The sequence below is a fragment of the Hyperoodon ampullatus genome, assembly GCF_949752795.1.
Source record: "Hyperoodon ampullatus genome assembly, chromosome: 8".
NCBI lineage: Eukaryota > Metazoa > Chordata > Mammalia > Artiodactyla > Ziphiidae > Hyperoodon > Hyperoodon ampullatus.
In genome coordinates, this window is record NC_136921.1 from 81,316,891 (window position 1) to 81,340,497 (window position 23,607).

The following is a 23,607-nucleotide window of genomic DNA, read 5'->3' on the forward strand; positions in this document are numbered from 1 at the left end:
AAAAAAACTTAAATAGTTACAATAGTGATAAGAATTTGTTTTATTGTGTTTTCCATAGATCGTAATAAGGTTTTTTGGTGAAAAAATTCATTACAAAGACAATCTATAATTGAATCAGTAACAAAAAAATTTTTGCTTTAAATGAGTCAAGTATTCTGCATTTGAAATTCAATTTCATAAACATTCAACATTAGTGAATTTTGATAGGAAAAAAGACTAACAGAAAGGAAAAAGACACCTTTTTTTTTTTTTTTTTTGCGGTAGGCGGGCCTCTCACTGTTGTGGCCTCTCCCGTTGTGGAGCACAGGCTCCGGACGCGCAGGCTCAGCGGCCATGGCTCACGGGCCCAGCCGCTCCGCGGCATGTGGGATTTTCCCGGACCGGGGCACGAACCCGTATCCCCTGCATCGGCAGGCGGACTCTCAACCACTGCACCACCAGGGAAGCCCCCAAAGACACCTTTTTAACAGATAGCGACTTAGAGGTTTTTTTTTTTTAATTTCTTTGGGAAAACACACAGTATAGTTATTTTTTTAAGTCTTTTGCTTCAAGTCAAGTGAACTTTAGACTAAGAAATATTTTTAAATTTGCCAAGAAATTGAAGTGTTAAAAATAGTCTTCTCCTTATTCATTTAATTTCATGTTTAAGGAAATATTTGACAGATAAGTTAACAAAATGCAAAAGAAGTTTACCTGCATTTTTATATAATAAATTCTAGCTCTATAAAAAATTTCCTGGTTTTACACAAAGGCCAATTTTTTACCTTCATTGATCCATATCTATGTAGTTAAAAAAATACAGTATCAAATCTTTCTCCCTCCCCCCAAAAAAACTAGAAGAAATTTTTAAACTTGTGAGTGTGTGAATGTAGCTTTTCATATTCTCAAGCGTACAAAGCACACAAACATCACTTTACTTGGAAAATTATTTTCACCATACTGTAAACATGTTTTCCTCTGCATCTGGACATTTCAAAATAGTCTTTGGTATTACTAGCTATTGTGCTTTGAAATGGAAACTTAAGGGATTTCTGTAGCGGTGCTACATAGACATTTTAAGATATAAATAAGAAAAATGCACTTGGAATAAGTTACAGTTAGCTGCTTTTGCATAATTTTCAAAAACTACAGTGTATGCCTAGTCACAGTTTTATGAGAAAGAATATCTCCTTTTTCAACTCCTTAATTTTAAGGAACACTTAACCATTTTGGCTAAAAATCCATTTTTGGAGTGGATCTGATGGATTGCATGACACTAAGCTTGGATGCTCTCCACTTGCTGAAAGGCACATTTTAAAGAATGAATTATATAGAAGTTGGTCCTAGAATAAAAAGAAATACAACAGACATTAAGTTTCAAAACTCAAAGTTAACAGAAAAATATAAAAACACTTTATGGTTTCATGGAAGCCAAAGGGAGACTTACATAACAAATATACACCATTCTTAACTTTTAATCTTTCTAATATCTACTATGTCTGATAAAATCTTGTTGGTTTTTGGTGTAGGCAACATCATTTATGCCACCACTGTTCAATTCACAGAAGGTGTTATATAAATGAAGAGAGGTATGCAGAAAAAGGTCTCAATCAAGTTCTCAAATAACAAATATTTCACTGATGTAAGTGATATAAGTGATATAAGTGATCTCTAAAAAATCCTGTCATAAAAGTCAGTCTTATAGTGTTCTAGAATTACACGAAACAATATTCAGGTAAGAACTCCTAGTTTCCAGCTAAGCTTTAAAACATATGTTTAAAAACAGAAAAAAAACCTTTCACATATTCTCTCATTTCTAGATTCATGAAAAAGTACTAAAATAGGGAAGGAAAGAATTAATCACTTTAGGTAAGAAAAAGTGATTATTTTTCTCTTCTCTGCCAGGAAAACAAAAGTATGACTGTCACAAGAAGCATCATAAGAAATTCTAAAACATATACAAACAAATATACTAATAATCCACAGACATGTTGAACTGCATAAAACATGCTCTAAGATATTTTATAACTATTTTGCTCCTAAGAGTATTTAATTCATAGATATCTTCTTTCTTACCACATGGGTAGACATACATAATGACAAAGTTAACAAAGACAGAAATTCTGACAGATAATATCAATATAGTATGTTTCATGTATTTTTCCAGAAAAGCAATTAGAGCTAATCAAAATAATTACATAAAGGGGTGAATTAATTGTACTGAGGTACCTTCTGGATCTCCCATATCTGTTCTCCAGTGACAAATGTCTTGTGACCTTTGTAAGCACATGCCTTCAGCTGAACGACACCTTGAGCAGCATGAAGACATAATTCCTTCTGGATGTTATGCCGAATTTCGTGTTGAACAGAGTATTCAAAGTACTGTGAAAGGAAGAATGCTGTTACTGATGAGAGCACTCTATATCCTCAGCTGCAAAATTGTCCGCCAAAAAAAAAAAAAAAAAAATCAGCAACTCACTGAATAATGGAGTCATGTGTACTTCACCAAAATAATACAATGAAGTAAGTATCAGAATCATAACCTGAGTTTTTGGGACAGAAGATATTATAGCCTTTCTCCAGCCTATCACCAACAGATAGTTACTTAATTAAGAAGGCATTGTCTTCCTTCCCATGTCAGAAATTGGAAGCTATCAGGTAGGATGGAGGCTAGAATAGGTTTGCCACAGAAAAGAGCCTGGAAACATTTAGCAAGCCCATTAACTACCTCCTTCTCTCCACAAGTGTTTCTTCTCTCTTATTCATCTCAGTTAATGGCATTTTCATTTAAACTAGAAACATTTGAACAGGGTACTCTTGGGAATTCCCTGGTGGTCCAGTGGTTAGGACTCGTTGCTTTCACTGCCATGACCCAGGTTCAGTCTCTGGTTGGGGAATTAAGATCCTGCAAGCCGCACGAAGGTGGGGGGTGGGGGGCACACGATGACACTTTTCCTGCCTCAGTTTCCTTGCCTGTAAAATGGGTAATTTAATAACTCCTGCCTCATAGGGTTATGAAGATAAATGGTTTAATACATGTAAAACATTTAGACCAATAACTGGTACATGGTAAGCATTCAATACATTTTTAGCTATTGTTACTATTATTGATGTTTCTCTCTCCCCACATGTCCAATTAAGTAGCCCCTTAGTCTTACTGAATTTTCCTCTCAGATGTTACCATCCCACCGATCCTTACTTCCACATCCTCACTTCTTTTGTTCAGGCACTCAAAATCTCTACTGCAATACCTCCAGGTACCTCCAATTTCTGCTCCTATAATTCAGTCCACTCTGCTGCCAGTTAGTCTTTTGTAACATTGATTTGATCCCTACATTCCCTGCTTAGTGATTCACAATCACTACTGTTGCTAAGATAAAGTCCATACTTTTTTTTTAATTAAGGGTACTTTAATTAATTTATTTATTTATTTATTTTTGGCTGTGTTGGGTTTTCGTTTCTGTGTGAGAGCTTTCTCTAGTTGTGGCAAGTGGGGGCCACTCTTCATCGCGGTGTGCGGGCCTCTCACTGTCGCGGCCTCTCTTGTAGTGGAGCACAGGCTCCAGACGCACAGGCTCAGTAGTTGTGGCTCATGGGCCTAGTTGCTCCGTGGGATGTGGGATCCTCCCAGACCAGGGCTCGAACCCGTGTCCCCTGCATTAGCAGGCAGATTCTCAAACACTGCGCCACCAGGGAAGCCCCCACACTTCTTAATTGGTACGTGAAATCTTCCACTTTCAGTCTAACATCAACCATTGTCCCAATTATACACTATGCTCCTTTCACACAATTCTACCAATGCAGAACATATGTATCCATAACTCCACTTTGCTTTACTCCCTAGAATATCTTTCTGGATCCTTTTCTGCCTAGCTAACTCCTTTTGATCCTTCAAAAGCCAATTCAAATATTACCTTCCTTCTTTAGTCTTCCCTGAACTTGTCTTATGCACGAAATTACACTCTTCTCAGGCTTCCCATACATAGTCCATCAGAGATAACTTTCATAGCACTCTATTGGAATTGTGTGTGTAGCTAGCTGACTTCACCATAGACCAAAGTCAGGCAGTGTATCTAGTAATAACATCCATTATACATCAAATATTTCATAATGTTGACATTCCAAAGAAAAAATGAGTGAACATAATTGATTTTCAATAGTGAAATTATTAGTCTTAGCACTAATATTTATTGAGCCCTTATTATGTGCTAGGCAGGGACTGTTCTAAACCCTTTATGTGTATTAGAGTAGGCACTCCACAAACATTAGTTGAATTAATCTTGAGTTCCCCTGGTCTTAGCCTCATGCTTAATTTATCTCATTCCACAAATATAATATTTTTATAGCTGATAGCTCTTCAGATGGAGACATTGAAAAAAATGGGTTTAGATCATGAAAACAGCATTCTGGCTGTACTTCTTTAAGAAAGATAAACCTTAGGATTTCAAAGATGATAAGGAAGGCTGACCAGAACTTTACATTACTCATATTATTTTTTAAAAACCATTAAAATGGAAGTTATAAGGAATGGAGAATAGTTGAAGATACTTAGACAACCAAAGAGTATGTTATTATCTAGCTGAGAACACTGGAGAGAATTTTAACTTAGAACCAGGACAACTACACTGGAAGAGAAAGGGGAAGAGGCAAAGCATTGTGTTACAAAGCCATAATGAATTAAACTGCACTGCACCAGTATATTAGTCAATTTAGTCACATTATCAAAATACTTATTTTCATTTGGCATAGTGCAATACTGTTACAATGGAGTTTTATGCTATAAAAAATATCAGTATCTGGTCAAAACAGTAGAAGGGAACATGAGGAAATGATCGAGTTAGATGATATCTCAAAAACATCTAGCACTCAAGGAACTACAATTCCCAAACTAGTTTAAATGAAATGCTTGATTGAAAATAACATTTAAAGGAAATAAATCAAAATAAAATCAATGGCTATGTCAGAGTGATAGAAGCCAGAGTTGTCTTCTTAAAATATAAGCTAGAAAATATAATTCTTTAGCTCAAAATCCTCAGGTGGCTTCTGTCACACTTGGAATTAAATTCAGAATACAAGCTCCACAAGATAGAGACTTTGTCTTTTTCACTACTATAAGAGTGTGAGTTACATTATAGGCGCCAAACAAATACTTGTTGAAGGAATATGTGAATTATTTCAGCATCCCCAAATTTCTAAAAGATGGCTATATGCTATTTATAATTTAAAAATTATTTTAGAGACAGAACTATAAAAACATCTTTATGGCAATGATAGGAGAAAAACAGACAGAACAATGTATAAAATATATCTTCAACTTTTACGATAAAATAGATGTAATGCTAGAAGAAGCCTGAAATAAATTTATAAGTATTTACATTTAGTGATAAGATTTTTACAAATGAGGAAATATTTCTCATTGCTCAAAACCTTGATTTTTACTAGGATAGTCCAGTGTTATTTCTAAAAGAATGTAACTATTTATATAATTATTTTTTCTTCTAATATATAGTGTGTAAGGAAAATTTTAAGATATGAATATATATACACATCACTGACATATATGTACATATATGTATACGTATCTGTATATATTTGTGTGTGTGTGTATCTCCATCAAACTTTTAATATCATGGACCACAAAAATACAGTATGAACATGATGTTATTTGCTGTCAAATCCAGTTAAATATAGCCTTTATGTATAATTTAGCAAAATCACCATGCTAATAGTCAAGCAACATCAAAGATTCACATAGAAGATCCTGTTTTTCATTTCAAATGGCATTATTCTATTATTTTCTCATTTGCCTTTCTACTAAATGGGTAAGCAACCTCAAACTGCTTTCAGAGGCAGAGTGAAAATCAAAATAAAGTACTCTGCAACTTCTATATGAATTGCCAAACTTAATCTAAAAACATTTCACATACCAGTTTACCGGAACATAAAATTGATTTAGGGATTCTGAAAAATGTGCAACAACTTACTTCTGTTTGTAGGTACTAAAGAGAAGGGAGGATTTTTAGTGCAGTGCTCACCTGGTTTCCCCCAAGTCCATGACACGTATACAAAATTAATGGTTTGCCTCCTTGATTATTTTCTCCAACATCCAGACATAGAGGTTGACCAAAACTTTTAATCTAAAGGGAAATTTTCAGGTTATAAATTTTTTAAAAAAAATCTATGTGGTTTATATTTTTTTGCAATTAATTTCAGGAAGTGGTGTTAATAATAATAATGTAAAATCTCAAAAGCAATAAAACAGAAAATATTTCAGCAATTTTTCTGAACCACGTAGATATTGGTGGAAGGGAATATACCAAGTAAAAAGGAACAGGAAAATACTCACATATCCAGCTATAACAGGATTAAGGTCTGGCACATACGCTTCTGGATAAATATTGTTCAGATACCATGTAAAATTTTTACACTGAAGGCGTTGTTTTATTTCAAATCTTTTTGAAAGATCACCAAATGACTTCTGGAGAAAGATGAGAAGTGAAGGCAGATGCTTAATTAAAACAGCACTGATAAAGTACTTCAAATGCTACTATTTGTATTTACATTTAGGTCTTTAAAAAAAAAATTCTGGGCCAAAATGTAAGATACGATTTAACTACAGTCGCCATTCATTCAGGCAACAAGTATGCTTGGGTGCTCACCTCTGTCTTCAAATAGAATCAAGGACCACTGCAGTGCCTACCTAGTGCTATTTTATTCTTCCTTTGTGCCACAAACCTCTGTCATGGGACAAAGATCCCTAACGAAATGCTGAAGGCAAAAAATGGTAGTGGGGGCATCCAAAACTGATCCTAGTTTTATACGCAAAAGTGGTCTGTAAAGTGTGATGTGAGAAAGCAGGTATAGAGAAACAGTGCCAACTGTGCATAATGTAACATATCTCTTCTCCAGTCAAGACCACAAAAAGCAACACAGTTGGGAATATTTTTTTCTAGTTTTAAGGGTGTTGCTTACTCCTAACAATATCTTCTAATAATATCCTAACAATAACAATGTTTTAGTAGAAAAAGTCAAGTTTTTAATCAATTGTATTTTATTTTCCTTTACCTTATTTAAAAGGACTAAGAAAACTTAAAAAAAAGCCATAAAATTGAAAAGGTATTTGGTACAGGCAAAATTTTAAAGAAAAATTACAGTGGGTGCCTAAATATATGAAAAAGTAAATACTCAAGCTTATCAGTTCAACTAAGGAAAATATTTTCTCTGCCACCTTCAATGTTTTGAACCCAGGTGTTTTAGCAAAAAGTATGAAACTCTGAGGGACTTCTGCGTAGCTTATGCATTTTACCGTATGGACCTACTTGCCCCATGTTAAAAACAAGGGTTTGCTGGCTCACTTGCCCCTCTGTTGGTGACAAGAGAGCATAAACTGTATTGAGCATCCACTCGCCTGGTTAGCCAAGCACTTTTGTGCAGTACACAATCTGCTCGATTTGTTTTGGTGGCCCTGGGTAAAAAGTTAGCAATCTGACCCAGTAGTGCTCTGACTTTGCATGGTACTGACATGTTACAGGGAGATACCAGAGACCAAAGAAAAAGCGAAATGAGGTAACCAGATCTTTCTTTATGACATTTGAAATGTTGATGCCGTTTAATCCCAATATATACCTGCTTGCAAATTGGCACTGTTTCTTACAAAGAGTTGGGTGTCATTTGCCGAAGCATGTCCTTAAACTGTCTAGTTCATTTACCACATCCAATATTGAAACTGTTGGGACTCAGTTCTAATGCATTAGGCATGATGATTCTGCAGAGCTTTGATCTAGGACAGGTCAATAACAACCACAGTGCTATGCATTTGTTAGCACTTATTTCCTTATTTCACAGCTGCTCTGGGAGACAGGCAAGTATTTTATCTCAAGACAGGGAGGGAGAGAGAAGAAACGTGGTGGAGCACATGCTCCATGTCTGGCCAATCTGTCAACCACCCTATGAAGCACCATAACCATTTCACAGTCTCAAGAGGCTTTGCCAAAGTCACCCCTCCAGGAAGCAGTGGAACTAGAACTGGAAATAAGAAAGTTTGATACTTCTGGTTCAATTCTCCTGCCCCATTCTGACACTGTCTAGCTCTCCAGTTCAAAATGCCACTTAGCACCTTGATTTAGGTGCTAATCACATCACCTAAAACCAGTTAAAAGCAGTTCCACTTAATCTTATTTTCTTTGAGTAAAATACTGAACCAAAGCAGTTACAAAAACTAAATATCTTTCATATTAAAAGGGTAACATCAGGTAGAATGCCTCAACTTTTTAAATGCAGTTTACTTGACTTTTTCACAAAAAATAACTGACATGAATGAGTTATATATTTTTGAGTTCAAAAGCCCAGCTTTAAATATAACTTTAAAAAAAATGTTTTAGGCTTGAGTTGACTCAAACAGGTAAAAGGACATGTGAACTTGTTGTGGATTTTTTACCGTAATTTAATTATTTAGTCCTAACTTACTTGTTTAACAATTTTTGCTGCATCTGTGTTTCTCCTATAAAATATTTCCTTATATTCATCCATCCAGACTTCTGCAAGGCGAACTTGGTTGCGAGCAATCACCTGAGTGCCTTTTGGAAAGGTATGAGGGCTTTTGCTGCGAAAAACATGTCCAACAACAGAGCAAGGCATAATCTCCAACTGCCCACCACATTGCCACACCTGATAATTAATGATATTTGTTTAAATTTACAGTATTTTAGGAAAATCAAAGTGTTGCTTTTAAGTTCACCTTTAAGATACTAATAAAAACAAAATAAGAGATTTATTGCAGCTTTACTAATAGTCTCTGTTCACTGCCAGTTCAACTTAAGTTCTCAAAGATAAAGAACTATTATTAAATGGTACAGACACAAGAGACAAAAAAACCCCCACATTTTCAGAAATTACTTTAACAAAATAGTGATTTCAGATCTCTCATAAAAGTAAAGTCCACAATTTCTTCTTTTTCTTTTTTGCAAAAATTATGCAAACTCTCTAGTATCCACAGAAGACCGATGGCTCTTCTGCATTTGACTTCCACAGCAGACTTGGAGTAAGTGAGCCCAGACTCTATTTATCTCTTGTATATTCAATTTTGTGATCAAGAAACAAATTCCAGACAGTCATTATTACCAAAGCACAATCTATTAAACTTGATCATCATAAAAACTTCATACTATTAGAGACAGAGGGTCAAAAACTTATTTGCATTAACTCTAAAATGGCAAATCACTAAATCAATACCTACTCACTTAAATATATTGACAGTTTGTTCTGCTATAAATGAAAAATCTAAAAGTCATGTTTAATAATATGTGCTAATATTAGGGCAGTGGTTGTATTCTCTCTTTCTTTCTTTTTTTTTTAAACAAGTGAGAAAGCTTGGTTCAGTTCAACAGACTGCTTGAGATCCAACATGTGCTGGGGGCTAGGAATACTTAAATGAATAAATATTTAAATGAATAAAACAAGACCCCTGCCCTTAAGTAGCTCAAACTTGGCCAAGATCATCACTTGCCATTATGTGATGAAGTCAGAGCCAAAACTTAAATCTTCCAACTCCTAGTTCAGTTCTTTTTCCACTACATTCCAGCCTAAGTGATAAGAAATGAATGACAAAATCATTGTAGAAAATGAACTCATGAAATCAAATACGTACATGTGGAGACCATCTAAAACCTTTTTTTTATTTCTCATATTAACTTTTAATATGTATAGGGAAAAAAAGCTTGTTTAATCCGAAGAGTTAAGTTCAATGTCCTTTAAAATTATACATAAATGTTTTTCCATTCTGACTCGCTTGATAGTCAACCAATTTCCTGAAGCACTAGATTTAATTGTATTTATCTTGGCTGGAATTCAGTAGCTACAAGTGCATTAATTGGTGTTACTGCCTGGACACAGGCGTTTAACTGATTCTTCTTGTTACACTGGCAGCAATAAATAAAGATATTAAGTTACACTTTAAGAGGAAATATATTTATTCTAAAATTTCTAACAATTAAATTTTAGGAAGCACAGAAGTAAAGACTACATCATCCATGATAATCTGTATCAGCCATCTAGAAATATATATTTCATTGCTTAGTATGAGTGCTATATTTATAAACTTACTCTGAAAGACATTTCTATATTTTCACCTCCCCAAATTTCCATTTCTTCATCATAAGTTCCAATATATTCAAAATAGTGTTTTGATATGGAAAAAAGGCCTCCTGCAAAAGTGGGTGTTCTGAAAAATAATCCATTGTTAAACTTTGTTATAAAAACCAAATAAGAAAAAAAAACATATTTTAAGAGCAACTGAATCAAATGTACAAATAAATTAAAGAGAGATGACAATTTCAAGGCTTTATATAGATTAATAAAAACTAAAAATGCTATCTTCAAAGTCAAGTTTTGGGGGATGGGGAGGAAGTACTTTAAGTATCCTTCCCTAGCAGAACAAAATTATTGTGTCTTCTAACCAAACTTAAAAGATTCTCAAGGGGGCTTCCCTGGTGGTTCAGTGGTTGGGAGTCCGCCTGCCGATGTAGGGGACGCGGGTTCGTGCCCTGGTCCGGGAGGATCCCGCATGCCGCGGAGTGGTTGGGCCCGTGAGCCGTGGCCGCTGAGCCTGCGTGTCTGGAGCCTGTGCTCCGCAACGGGAGAGGCCACAACAGTGAGAGGCCCGCGTACTGAAAAAAAAAAAAAAAAAAAAAAAAAGATCCTCAAGGGAATTCCCTGGTGGTCAGTAGTTAGAACTCCATGCTTCCACTGCTGGGGGCCTGGGTTCGATCCCTGGTAAGGAAACCAAGATTCTGGCCTCACGGCTCGGCCAAAAAAAAAAAAGATTCTTAAGTAATGAGTATAAGGAAGACATAAGAGCTCACTTAATTCTACTTCCTACTCAGTAACATCATGTATAAACAAGTACATAAATATATAAATGACTTTCCTATTCCTTCCATACAGAATATGTGTATACTTTATTTTGTTAATGTGAATTACCTTTGCAGAAATTACTGTAAAAAGCAGAGAATGTATACATATTCAAATACTTGAACTGTATATAAGACTTTGAGAGCAATCATCTTACTTAATTGGATAAGTTTCATCCTTCCTCCTTTGCTTCTCATGATCGGGAAGTGACTCCCAGCCAAATGAAAGGCTCCAGTCAAAATTCCCACGGTTGTGGTTACTTCCATAAGGAGAAGGTTTGTTGAATTCGAACGTGTTCAGATCTATGGATGCAATATCTGGGCTCACGACAGCAGTGTAGTTCTCAGCTATTCTGGCCAACAAAGGTTCTAACCAGCCATAGAAACACTCACCTAGAAGGAATACAATTTTAATTAATTCAATGAAAACACTCAGGGTTTTTTTCCTTTTGTGTTTTGGAAGAGGGTTTACAGAGAAATGAGAATAACCAAGTCATTAGTGTTTTGAACATTTATATAGCAGAGATTTCTTAAAGGTTTCTTGTGAAATAAGGGTAGGATGAAAAATATAAGACAAGATTAAGCATAGTTAGGAAATGACTGATTTTTTAACCTTATAATGGAAGCAAAATGATACTGATATATTTAAGTTTCAGACTGTGTATTTCTCTTTAAAATGGGCTATGAATCAAGGATAATGTTTTGCTGATCCATACCACTTAGTTCCAGAAGTGTTCTGATTTACTTAAACTTGTCTCCCTGAGTAAGGTATAGTAACTGAAATCTTCATTTCTCTGACAAGGTCTTAGGAGAAAACAAGTAAAGGAGTCAGAATATTCTGATTTTAGCAGTTGGAGACAAAGCACCATTCAAACCTGCCCAGCCCTAATGAAAGAGAGTGGAGGAGTGGCAAGAAAGGTCTGGGTTCTGGCCCCAGGCCAGGCTGTCTCACATCACACATAGAGTTCAGGAGATGTGGCATGTACAGTGCTACTCAGGGCTTCCCATCATTCAGTGGAGTTTGGCAGTCATGGTCCAGGAGGACCATCAGACACATTTGCCTGGAGGGGAAGAATGCCCAGTCTGACAGTATTGTAATTTTGGACCAGGAGAGGGAATGCTGGAGAAGCAGCCATTTCCTTTTGAAAACACCTCTCCTGGATTACCTTTAGACCTTTCTTAAATGCCGGGTATTAAGAGAATACTGAATGTGAAAGCTCTAAAGAGACTCAAGCAAATCCAAAAGCCCTTCTGTAACAATTAGCGTATGCTCAAAACCATTTGCTTGGTCAAACATAACCTAAAGTCTGGCCAATCCAAAGCTAAACACTCATACAAAGAGTAAAACTCACTAAACTTAGAGCTTGAGGGAATAAGTGACATTTTAGTAATACCTAACATGTACATTAAACATTGACTCTAAAATTACTGTCTAAGTACTTTATTTAAAATCACTGACACTGAAAAAAACTTAAAATACAAAGAAAAAAAACCCAGCAGCAACAAAAACAAAAACTAACAACATTCATGGGAAAGATACCAGAAGCTGTAAAGGGGCACCCCTAACTTGGCACAAAAAGGAGTGTGTGAATCTTTGGGGGGGAAAAAAAGAACTGAAATATAAAAAGTCAAAGTGTTAGGACTAGGACAAAGTTTAATGATAGGGTTGACTACACTTAAACAAACAAAACTTTCACTCACTTTAAAGTGTAGTAATCAAGAATAGTAAGGAAAACCACATTTTTTGACAAAACGAGCATATGAAAAAATCCTAGGCATGGATAACTCGCTGGGGAAGCTGGCCACTGGAGGCCATAAAGTTAAGGAGCCTCAAACAAAAGGACGTAAGATCTTTGAATAAGTGAAAGGAATTTCCTACCCAGAGCTGTAATCTGCTTGGGCTGTCACTGCTATAATCACTAGCTGAAAATGATGTTAAAGAAAATGCAATTAGTCATTTAAAGAAAAGACTTCTTTACCTTTTAAATTAGAGGGAGGGGGAGGGAAAATGTTACAACTATGTCTATACATGTATACTTACAGTGAGCATCTAAAAATGTGAGTGTTTCAGCTGTTGCTACTGTTGCTCCTAGCAACCTTGCAGTGATCAGACCTTTTCTCTCCTTTTGTCTGACTACTTTTACGATAGAAAATTGTTTTATATATTCCTCTAGTTTATCATGCAAGTACTCTGTAAGAAAAAAAAATCAAGATTAACTCCTTTCTAAGTATATTTTCATATATATGAAAGCTAATAAAGAAATCACAGGGCAATGAGTCCTCCACATGCATAATCTTAACAGTTGTACACATCCATCCTTAAGACAAAAATTATATCTTCAATTCTTATTGGAAAACAAAAATTATATATACAGATCTTAACTTTTGAATGATTATAATGCGTGACATTACCACACATAGTTATCCTGCCCATGTCATATCAGTAAACACAATGTGTTTGGCGGGGGAGACTTCCAAAGGAATAGACCCCAGGAGTTAAGAAGACTCATTTAGAGGCCAGAGAAAAGGGACAAAGGAGTGAAAGAAACTGAATTTGGCCAAAAAGATATTTGATTCTTATTTAAATTGGCATTTAAATCTGCAAATGTATAGAAAAATGTCAAGTATCAAGAAAAATTATCTGATATTTAGGCAGTGGTCAAAATAATTTAAGACCAAAATCTTGAGAGAAAGATGAGTAGGAAAATCCAGGGCTACAGCAGTTTGGGAATATTTCTACAAAGAATTAGCAAAAAATTTTTGAAAGCTCTAGAGTCTCCTGACACAGAATTTTTTCCAGTAAAAATATGAAGGAAGAAAAGAGTATGTAAATCAGGAATGAGGTTAGAAACAGGCAAAATCTTAGTCATGGGTGTGTATAATTTAAGATACTCAATATTCCAATTTGGATGACATACATACTAAGCAAGAGTTAAAATAACAGGTAAAAGAAAAACACATCAATCGAGTCAATCAAGTGTTGTCCATATTTTTAAACAACGTCTTAAGCCTGCTTGTTCACCATTGAATTCTTGACTCTTTGTTGAGTATATAATGCAGTTCTTCAAGTGGCCTTCTTGGACCCATAGCACAGACTCAAAAAGAGTTGGGAATATTGAGAACGCCAGCAAACATCCTGGGTAGATGTTTGCTTCTGCCAGATTTCAGAAGCAATTGCAGGTGACTTTGACTTTATCTGTTATTAGATATTTTAAAAAATTCTCCAGTGGTGCAGATAAGAGAGTTGCTTATTTAAAGCTTAAACATTCATGAAGGAGGTAAGAGTCCAGGAATAACTTTTATGGAAAAATAAGCCTATCTAAACATTATCGTCTCAGAGTAACAGATTAACTTTTTAAACACCTTCTAAGTACCTCAGAATTAATACTCTAAAAGACAAGTAGGATTGTAATTTGCCTTAAAAATATAATCATAGCTATTTCTGCTTTAATCATAGAGTTATAGAGCAGCAACTTAAAAATAGAAACATTTTAAAGGTCTTAATGGGAGTTGATTTTTAAAACGGAGTCACTACAGATTCCTTCAATAAACCCTCCCACTGTTCATATGTTAAGAAATTTTTATTCACCCACAACTTCTGAACTTCCTATAAATTCTTACCTGCCCTTTAAATTTAGCCCCCATACACACCTTAATTTTATGAAGTTAAAAACACAAAGCCATGAAATCAGATTTCCTAGGTTTGATTTATAGCACCATTACTTTTAGCTATGTGACCTTGGGCAAGTTATTTTACCTTACTGTACCTCGGTTTCTTTACCTATAAAGTGAGATAATAGAAAAAATGGGGCTAATAGGACTAACCCTCACAGGGAATTGTTAGGAGGATACAATGAAAGATTATTGTACAAATAAAACATTTAAGACAAGAACTAACTAGCACATGGTCTATGCTCTGAAAATCTTAATTATATTTTGTTTGCTATCATTGGGATTTAGCTATCTGTTAATTGATTACCTACATATTTATGCTGCTTTTCCTTAAGTAAATTGAAGTCAGGGACTATGGTTTCTACTTCACAAGCTCTATGGTAACGAGGGACACATTTTCCACAGTGGGGACTCATTAGGTAGTTCTTTGACTGATTCAATAAGACAAATTACACTACTATTCAAAGATAGCCCTCACCAAGAAAACTTTTCCAAATCTATTGTTGATTGCTATAAAGAATTATAAAAAAATACTCAGACCCTTTGACCAAGCAGTCCTACCTCTCCTAACTTATCTAAGGATATAATTCAAAAAAAAGGAAAATAACATAAGCACAAGGATATTTATTGTAGTATTACATATAGTAAGGCTAAGGGGTAAATAAAAGTGGATGGTTAATTAAAATGTATCTAGTCCATTTTTGTCTTTAAAACTAAAGTTTTGAAGGTAACAGACACAGGCTAGTAATGTTACATGAAAATGTCAGATTTCAAAACTAGATTTCTGACATGGATATAATTAGATAAACATTATATGTTTATGTAGACATTGATTAGGAAAGAAAAGGAAAAGATTAAAATGGTTGAAACATTAGGTTGAAACATTAGGTTAAAAATGTTATACTTTTTTCACTTACAACCACGTCTAAAGTCTGGATACATCTTATAATTAATTGATGACATGTCACCTGATAGGTAGTGGGTTTTTTTTTCTCATGGTCTGTAAAGTAATGATTTACCTTACAATAGATGGTGCTTCGGATTTAATGGAAAAGTGTTATCCTCACTTTACAGATATAAGGAAACTGCTCATTAGTGCTAGAGCTAGAATTTGACTTTAAGGAATCTAGTTCCAAACTTGGGCTCATTCAGGAATAAATTTTGCAATCATTGAAATAATCTGTATCTGTTTGGTACTTAAAATACTTGTAATGTTTGAAAACTCAGCAAATTATAGTATTTGTCTGATTATCCTTGTGAGTCCAACTTAAAATGTGTAACTTAGCAACTGATTATTGACATAAAATTAAGTGAAAATTCAATAAAGATTCTGGCTAGCTTTGTAAATGGTATTGGAATATTTAAAAGCACCAAAATAAAACAGGATGTGATAACTCTTCAGTAATTTTTAACTACACTTTGATATTATTTATTAATTAATACAGTATTTATATTAATTCTTCTAATCTTTAAAACAACCCTAGGAGTTATGTATTACTTATGTATTCCCTCATTTCTAAGCTATACAATTATATACTTCTTATAAGCGATGGCATGTTCGTTTAATTGGCTGTAAGGGTCTTTTATTCTGCTGGTATGTAAACTAATGATGTATTATACAATAAATTTGATGAAATATGGCATTTCCCCCATTTTACAGATAACGAAACTGAGGTATAGGGGGGTTAAGTAGCTTTCACAAGTTACATAGCTGGTTAGGACCAGAACTGGGATTCAAATCAAGGCAGCCTAACTCAAGGCTCAAGTGTGTGCTCTTAACCACTATGTCTTACAATAAAAGTCTCATATTGAGGACTACAAAGTTATAAATAATGGTGTTTCACATGTTTCACACATTTCTGAACTCCAAAATATTTGAATATGGACTTCCTTGGATTCTCCCTTCATATATCATATATAGCATCCAAGACACTATATTCAAGATCTGAGGTGGCATACAGAGAGCACAATATACCCAAATAGACTTTGGACAACGCCACATAGATTTACTTAGGAAACAATCTAATTTGCATGTGATTTCTTACCATCTACGCTAGCATCATCCACCAAAATGATCTCCTTCAGCAATATGGCAGGTGAAGAATAGAGCACGCTGTGGACAGTTCTAAGCAGCGTGGACCATGCTTCATTATGAAAAACAATTATGACACTGGTGGTAGGCAGGGGAGGACAGCGCTTAAATTTTTGTTCAATACATCTAGAAAAAGTCAAAGTAAAAGAACAATTATGAATTTTATTACTTTATTTCACGGCTATACCATTACTAAATTATCATTATTTAAACCTTTAAAACAATAGAAATGATAGTGGACACTTTATTTATATGTAAGATGATCTTAATGTTATATAAAGGCAAATAGATCAAAACAAAATTTCTTACAAATAGACCACTCACCCAGAGATCATGTCCACTGATATTGCATGTCACGAATTAAAACATGCTATTGTAAGCTTTCTCCATAATATAATTTTAAATACAAATAACATTTTAAATAAGAAAAATAACCTAGAAGTGAGACAACCTGTAAAAATAGCAAATACTTGTAACTGCTCAAATACAAACCAAGTTTTTTCTTTCCATGTAGAAATGCTACATTTTTCTTAATATTTGCAATTTTAATTATTAAATGAATATTCATCTTTGTAGAGATTATCTTAAATTAGATACTTTCCTAGGAATGTAATATTTTCTAAGTTTAATCAATTCCCTTAACCTGTAACTGAACCAAAAGGGGAAAAAATTGCTTACTATAAAGCCTATTTCCTTCAGCAAAAACTTAAGTACCTACCATATGTCACATGCCATGCTGTGTTAAAGATTTTGCTCCAGTAAGGAGAGAGACCCTAAATAGTTTTTGGCTGATTAGTTGTATTACTCATTCACTAAAAACTTTAGTTATAAATTTATCTTGAATTCATTTTGATAGCAATGTCATCCTCAATGAAAATAACCTTCATATGAAGCCATTGGGGTGTGTGTGGGTCTGTACAATCTCCAGGCTTTGAGAATGGAGATGACCACAGTCCCTCACCTGCTGAGTTGAGGTGAGGATCAAATGAAATAACATATAGGAGAGGGCTTCAAAACACTGTAAAATCAAACAGAGTGAAGCTGGGACATAAAACATGTGTGATCTATGGTAAAGATAAATAAGTAAAATAACTGGATCTTTGATAACCGTAAATGGTTGTACAATTTTAGACAACAGACTATGAAATCCTCCTACACAGTCAAAAGCCACTATAAGTAGTGTGTGAACAATCAAACAGTGCTGTTCAAACCCAAAGATAAGGAAGTAAATCATTCACTCATGGAGACAGGAGCCCAGCACACTTTGGTTTGCCCTGCCAGGGCCCATGGGGAAACCAGAGCCCCCAGAATGGTGGCCTGGGAAAGCCACCCTAAAAGAGATATTCTACAAACTCTCATTAATTACTACTTTTACAGCCATACCTCAGTATGAATGTGTTTCAAATCTTTTCCTGAGAGGATGTCTTTAGGTTGAAATATTTGTAGTGATAAGAAAGGAATTAAATTAGGGATAAAATATTGAGAGGGTGTCAACACCACTGAGTAGGAAAAGAGGAGGAAGGTGAAACTGATTTTGCTCTCTAGGACCATCATGATTTTAAAGTGTAACATACATGCATAGCCAGAAGAAAATAATCACATTCATCCTCACTGGTAGATGAAAGCAAATGATTTATTCTAAAGTGAATTTTGGATAAACTATCAATTAAAAATAAAGTCCAAACACAAACTACCTATTTATCTATCTTTGAGTTAAAATTACACGGAAACAAGTGACTAAATACAAGTTTGTATTTTTAATACATAAAGTCTTATAAGCCAACATAAAAGTATAAGTAAAAATTATGAAAAACTCCATACTATAGTATTTCTGTTTTAGGACAAAACTTTATAATTTTGTCTTATAAGCATTTTGGGGAGGGAGTTTTGGGATTTAAAAATTTTTTTTCCTATATTTATTTGCCACGTAACTAATTAATATAGTATTAATATAGAATTATAAAAAGGTTTTGAAGATTTAAAGTATGACACTTTATAAAAATTCACACTAATAAAGTGTTATCTCTTTAATCTCACAAGGCTTTCCCTCAGTTTAAGCAAGGATTTATTTGCTTAACTGATAAATACTAATATCAAGTAAAAGTGTCATGTTATATCATCAATGCAAGTGATAATAAAATTTCACAGTATGATTTCATAAACCCCATTTATTTTGAAACAATTAGCATGCTCAACTTATGTTTAAAAGTTGTTTCACATGTCATTTAAAATAGTGAAGTTCAAATAACTTGCCAAAGTGATTACAGATTCCCAGTCAAACCATTTGAAAAATTTGGCATACAGAAATGTGCTTAAATTATCAGTCACAAGACCATCTGGCTTCGGGAGAAACTGGATCTATATTTCTAATGAGCATGTAAAAGATTAGCAGTTCTTCAGAAAATGTGTTCCTTGATGATATAAGTTAAATTTAAAGTATGAAAGTATTAAATCTTCACAGTTCTAGGTACACATTCCTGTCCAAAAAAAAAAAGGTTCTTTGTGTGCATAGCTATTTTGCACTTACATATTGATTAACATTATTGAATATTACTGCAGTTTCTCAAAGCTATATTGGAGAAAAGCCTTATCCTGAGCTCCCTTTGTCATGTCAAAGAATAAAAATCATGCTTCTTGATTTGTGATGGGGATTGCTTTTCAGTCAAGACCGTTCCCAAAATCAGTAAAGGGCCATATTGTATTTTAACCTATTAGCATAAAAAAGGAACTATACTATGCCCTGTCAGAACAACTAGAATATTTTACATTCATTTGTTTCTTCACACATTCATTTAAAATGATGAGCAATTTAACCTTGAATCACACAGATTAGAATAGAGCAACAGAAATCTAATCTACACAGCTTCAATATTGAGGAACTCATAGTTGGAGCAGGTATTCATGATCATAAACCTAGAAAAATATGAAGGAAGCAATAGATCTAAGCCAACTAAAGTACTTTTCTTCAGGTTCACTTATAAATTTAATTTTCTTATAACTAGAAAGCAAAGTATGTAGGCCCTGTTTGCTTACAGTTTGTCTATCTTGCACTTTTAACAAATCTACAGATTGTTTGAAAGTGCTGAAATTCATTTTAACTATTTCAGTTCAAATAGAGCATTTGAACACTACCTCAATGATAACAAGATGGTAAACTAAGAACAAAAAGACAGCACAGTAGAATTGGGGGCTGGGGGGGATTTTAATCAAAATACTGTATATTTGAGTTAAACATGTAAACAAAGTGACAATGAAAAGCAATGTTGGCCTCTCAGAAGAGAAAGGGAGAAAACTCTATAAATACAAGAGCTTATTCAACAAAACTCCAGAGAAAGAATCACAGTTGAACTAGTAATTAAAACAATACTGTCTCTTAAAAGAAAGGTTACAAAACACAGGACATTCTGAAATGTAGTTATAGCACTAAAAGTAGCCACAAAGTCCATGACTTAGCTCATAAACTATCATAGCTCCAAAATCTTGGCACAGTTTTTAATATTTCTATTCTATAGCAATACACAGAAGAACAGAAACAACTCCTCCACCTCCCACATTTCCCATAAAATCCACCCCATATTTCCTCCTTAATGGCTGAGAAAACTAAAGCATTTAAGAATAAAGGATTTACTTGTGGTTCTATAGAGGTCAGATCTAGAATCCAGTTTTCTAATTTCTAAGATGATAATTTTTCACATATGCAATGCCTGACTAAACATAGATATAGAAATCTAGCCTCAATAACAATAAGCAAAAAATAATTAAGACAGGTTAAATAAATGGTATTTGCCGATTCTTTGCCTCAAAGTGAGTAAAGAACGAGCAACTTCCTTAACTAATGCCCCTCCCCTGAAAACCCTCCTGATAAACACTAAACAATGAATATTCTTCAACATACTCAGGAGGTCGAGTGTCTGGTCCAAGATCTCGGTGTAAAGAAATCCTGTCACTTGCAAAAGCGTTAAAACAGTGTTTTGCTTCTCCACGTTCTTTTTCCTTCTGCTCTTCAATACTTAAATTTGTTGTCTTGAATGCTTTGCCAGAAGCACCAGGTGCATTAGAATCCTGAGGCGGACGGTCAAGAACGGGTTTCAGTTCTGCTGCTGTATAATATCCTTGCAAACAGGGTCTCTCACCAGCATCAATGTTTTGCCTGACAGGTGCTCCTATTTGCATTTTTGGCATTGCATCTTTAATATTGTTTACAGCTTCTAGCATTAAATCAAACATCTTGTTTTTGTTTTTCATGTTTCTTTCCATCCTTGATTCCTCTTTGGAATATTGAACACTTACTTCTCTTTGCATTAAAATCAAAAATATTATAAAGAAAAAAACTACTGCACCAAGCTTCCAGAACTTCTTATGGTAATGTCTTTTAAGATGTAGATTTACTAGTCGTTTTAGGTGAGCCATTCTGACATTAAAAGCTTGTCACTTGACAAATAACAGTTACAGTTTCCTCTGTTACATATATTTTTTATCATAGATTTGCTGGCAAGAAGGTTTCCTTAAATTGCAATACCTATAAACAGAAATGACAGGTTAGTAGCTATTCATTCCTATAGGCATGGTTCACTTCATTCACTCAGCCAACAACTGAACATAAACTATAAACAATGTACTCTTATGGTTAATAACAATACAAAGATATCTTGCCCTCAAGAAAATTACACTTTTGGAAGAACACAGTTGCTATCATTAACTATAATCTATTGCGGTTATAAAATATTAGAGACTTCTCTCCAGTAAAAAATACATTGTTAACCCTGCCTAATATCTGCCACATAATATGCATAAATGAGTTTTATAAATATATTTAGAGTTTTTTAAAAAAATCTTAGCTCTGGGGCTTCCCTGGTGGCGCAGTGGGTGGGAATCTGCCTGTCAATGCAGGGGACACGGGTCGGATCCCTGGCCTGGGAAGATTCCCACATGCCGCGGAGCAACTAAGCCCATGTGCCATGACTACTGAGCCTGCACTCTAGAGCCCGTGCTCTGCAACAAGAGAAGTCACGACAATGAGAAGCCCGCAAACAGAAAAAAGACCCAACACAGCCAAAAATAAAAAATAAAAACAAATAAATAAATTTATTTTAAAAAAATCTTAGCTCAATAACCAAGGGGCTAAAGAACTTCATTAAGCTGATTGTAAAGAAAGGGGTAATCCATAAGAAAGCAAAGGTATACTGACAGGTACTGTCAGGCATACATCTAAAACTGTGGCTTTTAAGTTCACCATCAACATATGAACTTCAACTAAATCAATTAAGATGATAAATCAGCTTCATCACCAAGTAAACTGGCATGCCCCCAAATTTGCTCACCTGATAGCACTTGTTGAATTTAACAGAACCAATAAAGACTGGAAAATTAAGATAATGTGTTGTTATATAACAGCTATTTTCAATAGCTCACACAAATACAAAAAAAAAAATAAGAAATAGAAAAAAAAATGGCAGTGAGCATCACTTGGAAGTGTCTCTAAAGAGGCAATAGAGATCATTAAGTTATAAAAGCAGTATCTGGTGCGACAAAATGCTGCTTGCAGTTGATCCTAAGAACAGAGCAGCATGTTTACCAAACCCTAGTATGGGCCATCAGGAGCAAAAGAAACGAAAAGTAAGAGGACATTGATTACTGCCTGAATCACAGTGAAGATGGACTTTCTTCATGATGTCTAAAAAAATGTAATGTAAAGGGTTCAGTACATGATTACATACCATGCACCATTATAGTCAGTCAAGTAATTAGCAGAGACAAAAGGACAAGGAAAGTGCCTTTGCTCCCTAACCCTAAACACATTTTAAGGAAAATGTCCTTTATAGGAGTAAAAATTAACACTTTATTTAACTTCTTTTCCAAAGTTATCACTAAATTTAAAATAAGAAAACCAAGTTCTGAGATGGATTCTCTGGTCTTTAGCAAAAAAATTGAAGCTGAATAAACGAAACAGGCAGAACTTGAAAACTTAGTTCTACATACTATTTCTAATTGGACTGCTCTATATGTTTTCAGTACAGACTGGACACTTTGGTTCCAACAGAGACCTCATTTATGATGTTTTGCCCATAAAAATGAGATTCCAATATTTCTGAGCTTTGGTTGCTTCAAGAGCCTCATGTAAGGATTAAAATGACCTCTTAAGATTTTAACATCATTTTAAGATATAATGTAAGGAGTTTCGGACCACACAATTGTGGTTATATCATTTCCTACGTGTCAAATGTTGCGCTAGGCTATGGCTATTAAGGTACCTTAAAGGTAAGCTTCAAGGAGCAGAGGTCAGTATGAACGATGGCGCTTCAACAGGCAACCACAAAGCAGCGTGACGTGATGGAGACTACGAAAGCACATGGAGGATACGGAGAAATGTTAGGGAAAATTTCCCAGCAATGACACCATTGAGCAGAATCTTGACAGATAAGCAATTTTTAGGCTGGTGGACAAGAGAGAGGAGAGAGAGGGAATGGTAGATGCAAAGGCATACGGCAAGAAAAGCTGTGGTCAATCCTTGGGTACAGCAGAAGTGGAGGGCACAGGCAGGAAAGGGCAGGAGGTGAGGCTGGAAGGTCAGTTAAAGACCAGCTCACACAGTGAATTTGGAATCTAACAATTTTGTCCTGAATGAATAGAATGGAAAGTACTGAATGATTTTAAGGATGGATCGTAATCATATTTATGTTTTAGAAAAATCACAGGTTCCTCAGCGCCAGTAAAGGTAATGTATACCAAAGAGTTGAGGGAAGCAGGAAGGATGGAGAGGGCTGACTCAAGAGAGTCCAAGAAATGAGATCGAATAGGACTTGGTGAGAGAAAGAGAAGAATGGGAGGTGGATGGGTAGAGTGATGACATTGACAAAGGCAGGGAATATAGGAAGAAAGATTTGGGATGGGATGTTCAGTTTTGGTCATGATAAATTTGAGGTGCTGGTAGGGTTTCCAAGGTGAGTTCCCATGAGC

At 34.8% G+C, this 23,607-nt stretch overlaps 1 protein-coding gene across 1 annotated transcript; it reads right to left on the reverse strand.

The window, feature by feature from the left end:
- Positions 1 to 1,199: 1,199 nt before the first annotated feature.
- Positions 1,200 to 21,060, reverse strand: GALNT3 (polypeptide N-acetylgalactosaminyltransferase 3; the record flags this gene model as incomplete). Its single annotated transcript, XM_079710787.1, has 10 exons — positions 1,200 to 1,322; positions 2,209 to 2,361; positions 6,015 to 6,116; positions 6,326 to 6,457; positions 8,446 to 8,646; positions 10,081 to 10,198; positions 11,045 to 11,279; positions 12,928 to 13,077; positions 16,604 to 16,776; positions 20,546 to 21,060. 10 exons carry the CDS (start codon positions 21,058 to 21,060, stop codon positions 1,200 to 1,202), a joined length of 1,902 nt encoding a protein of 633 aa, XP_079566913.1.
- Between the last annotated feature and the right edge of the window lie 2,547 nt (positions 21,061 to 23,607).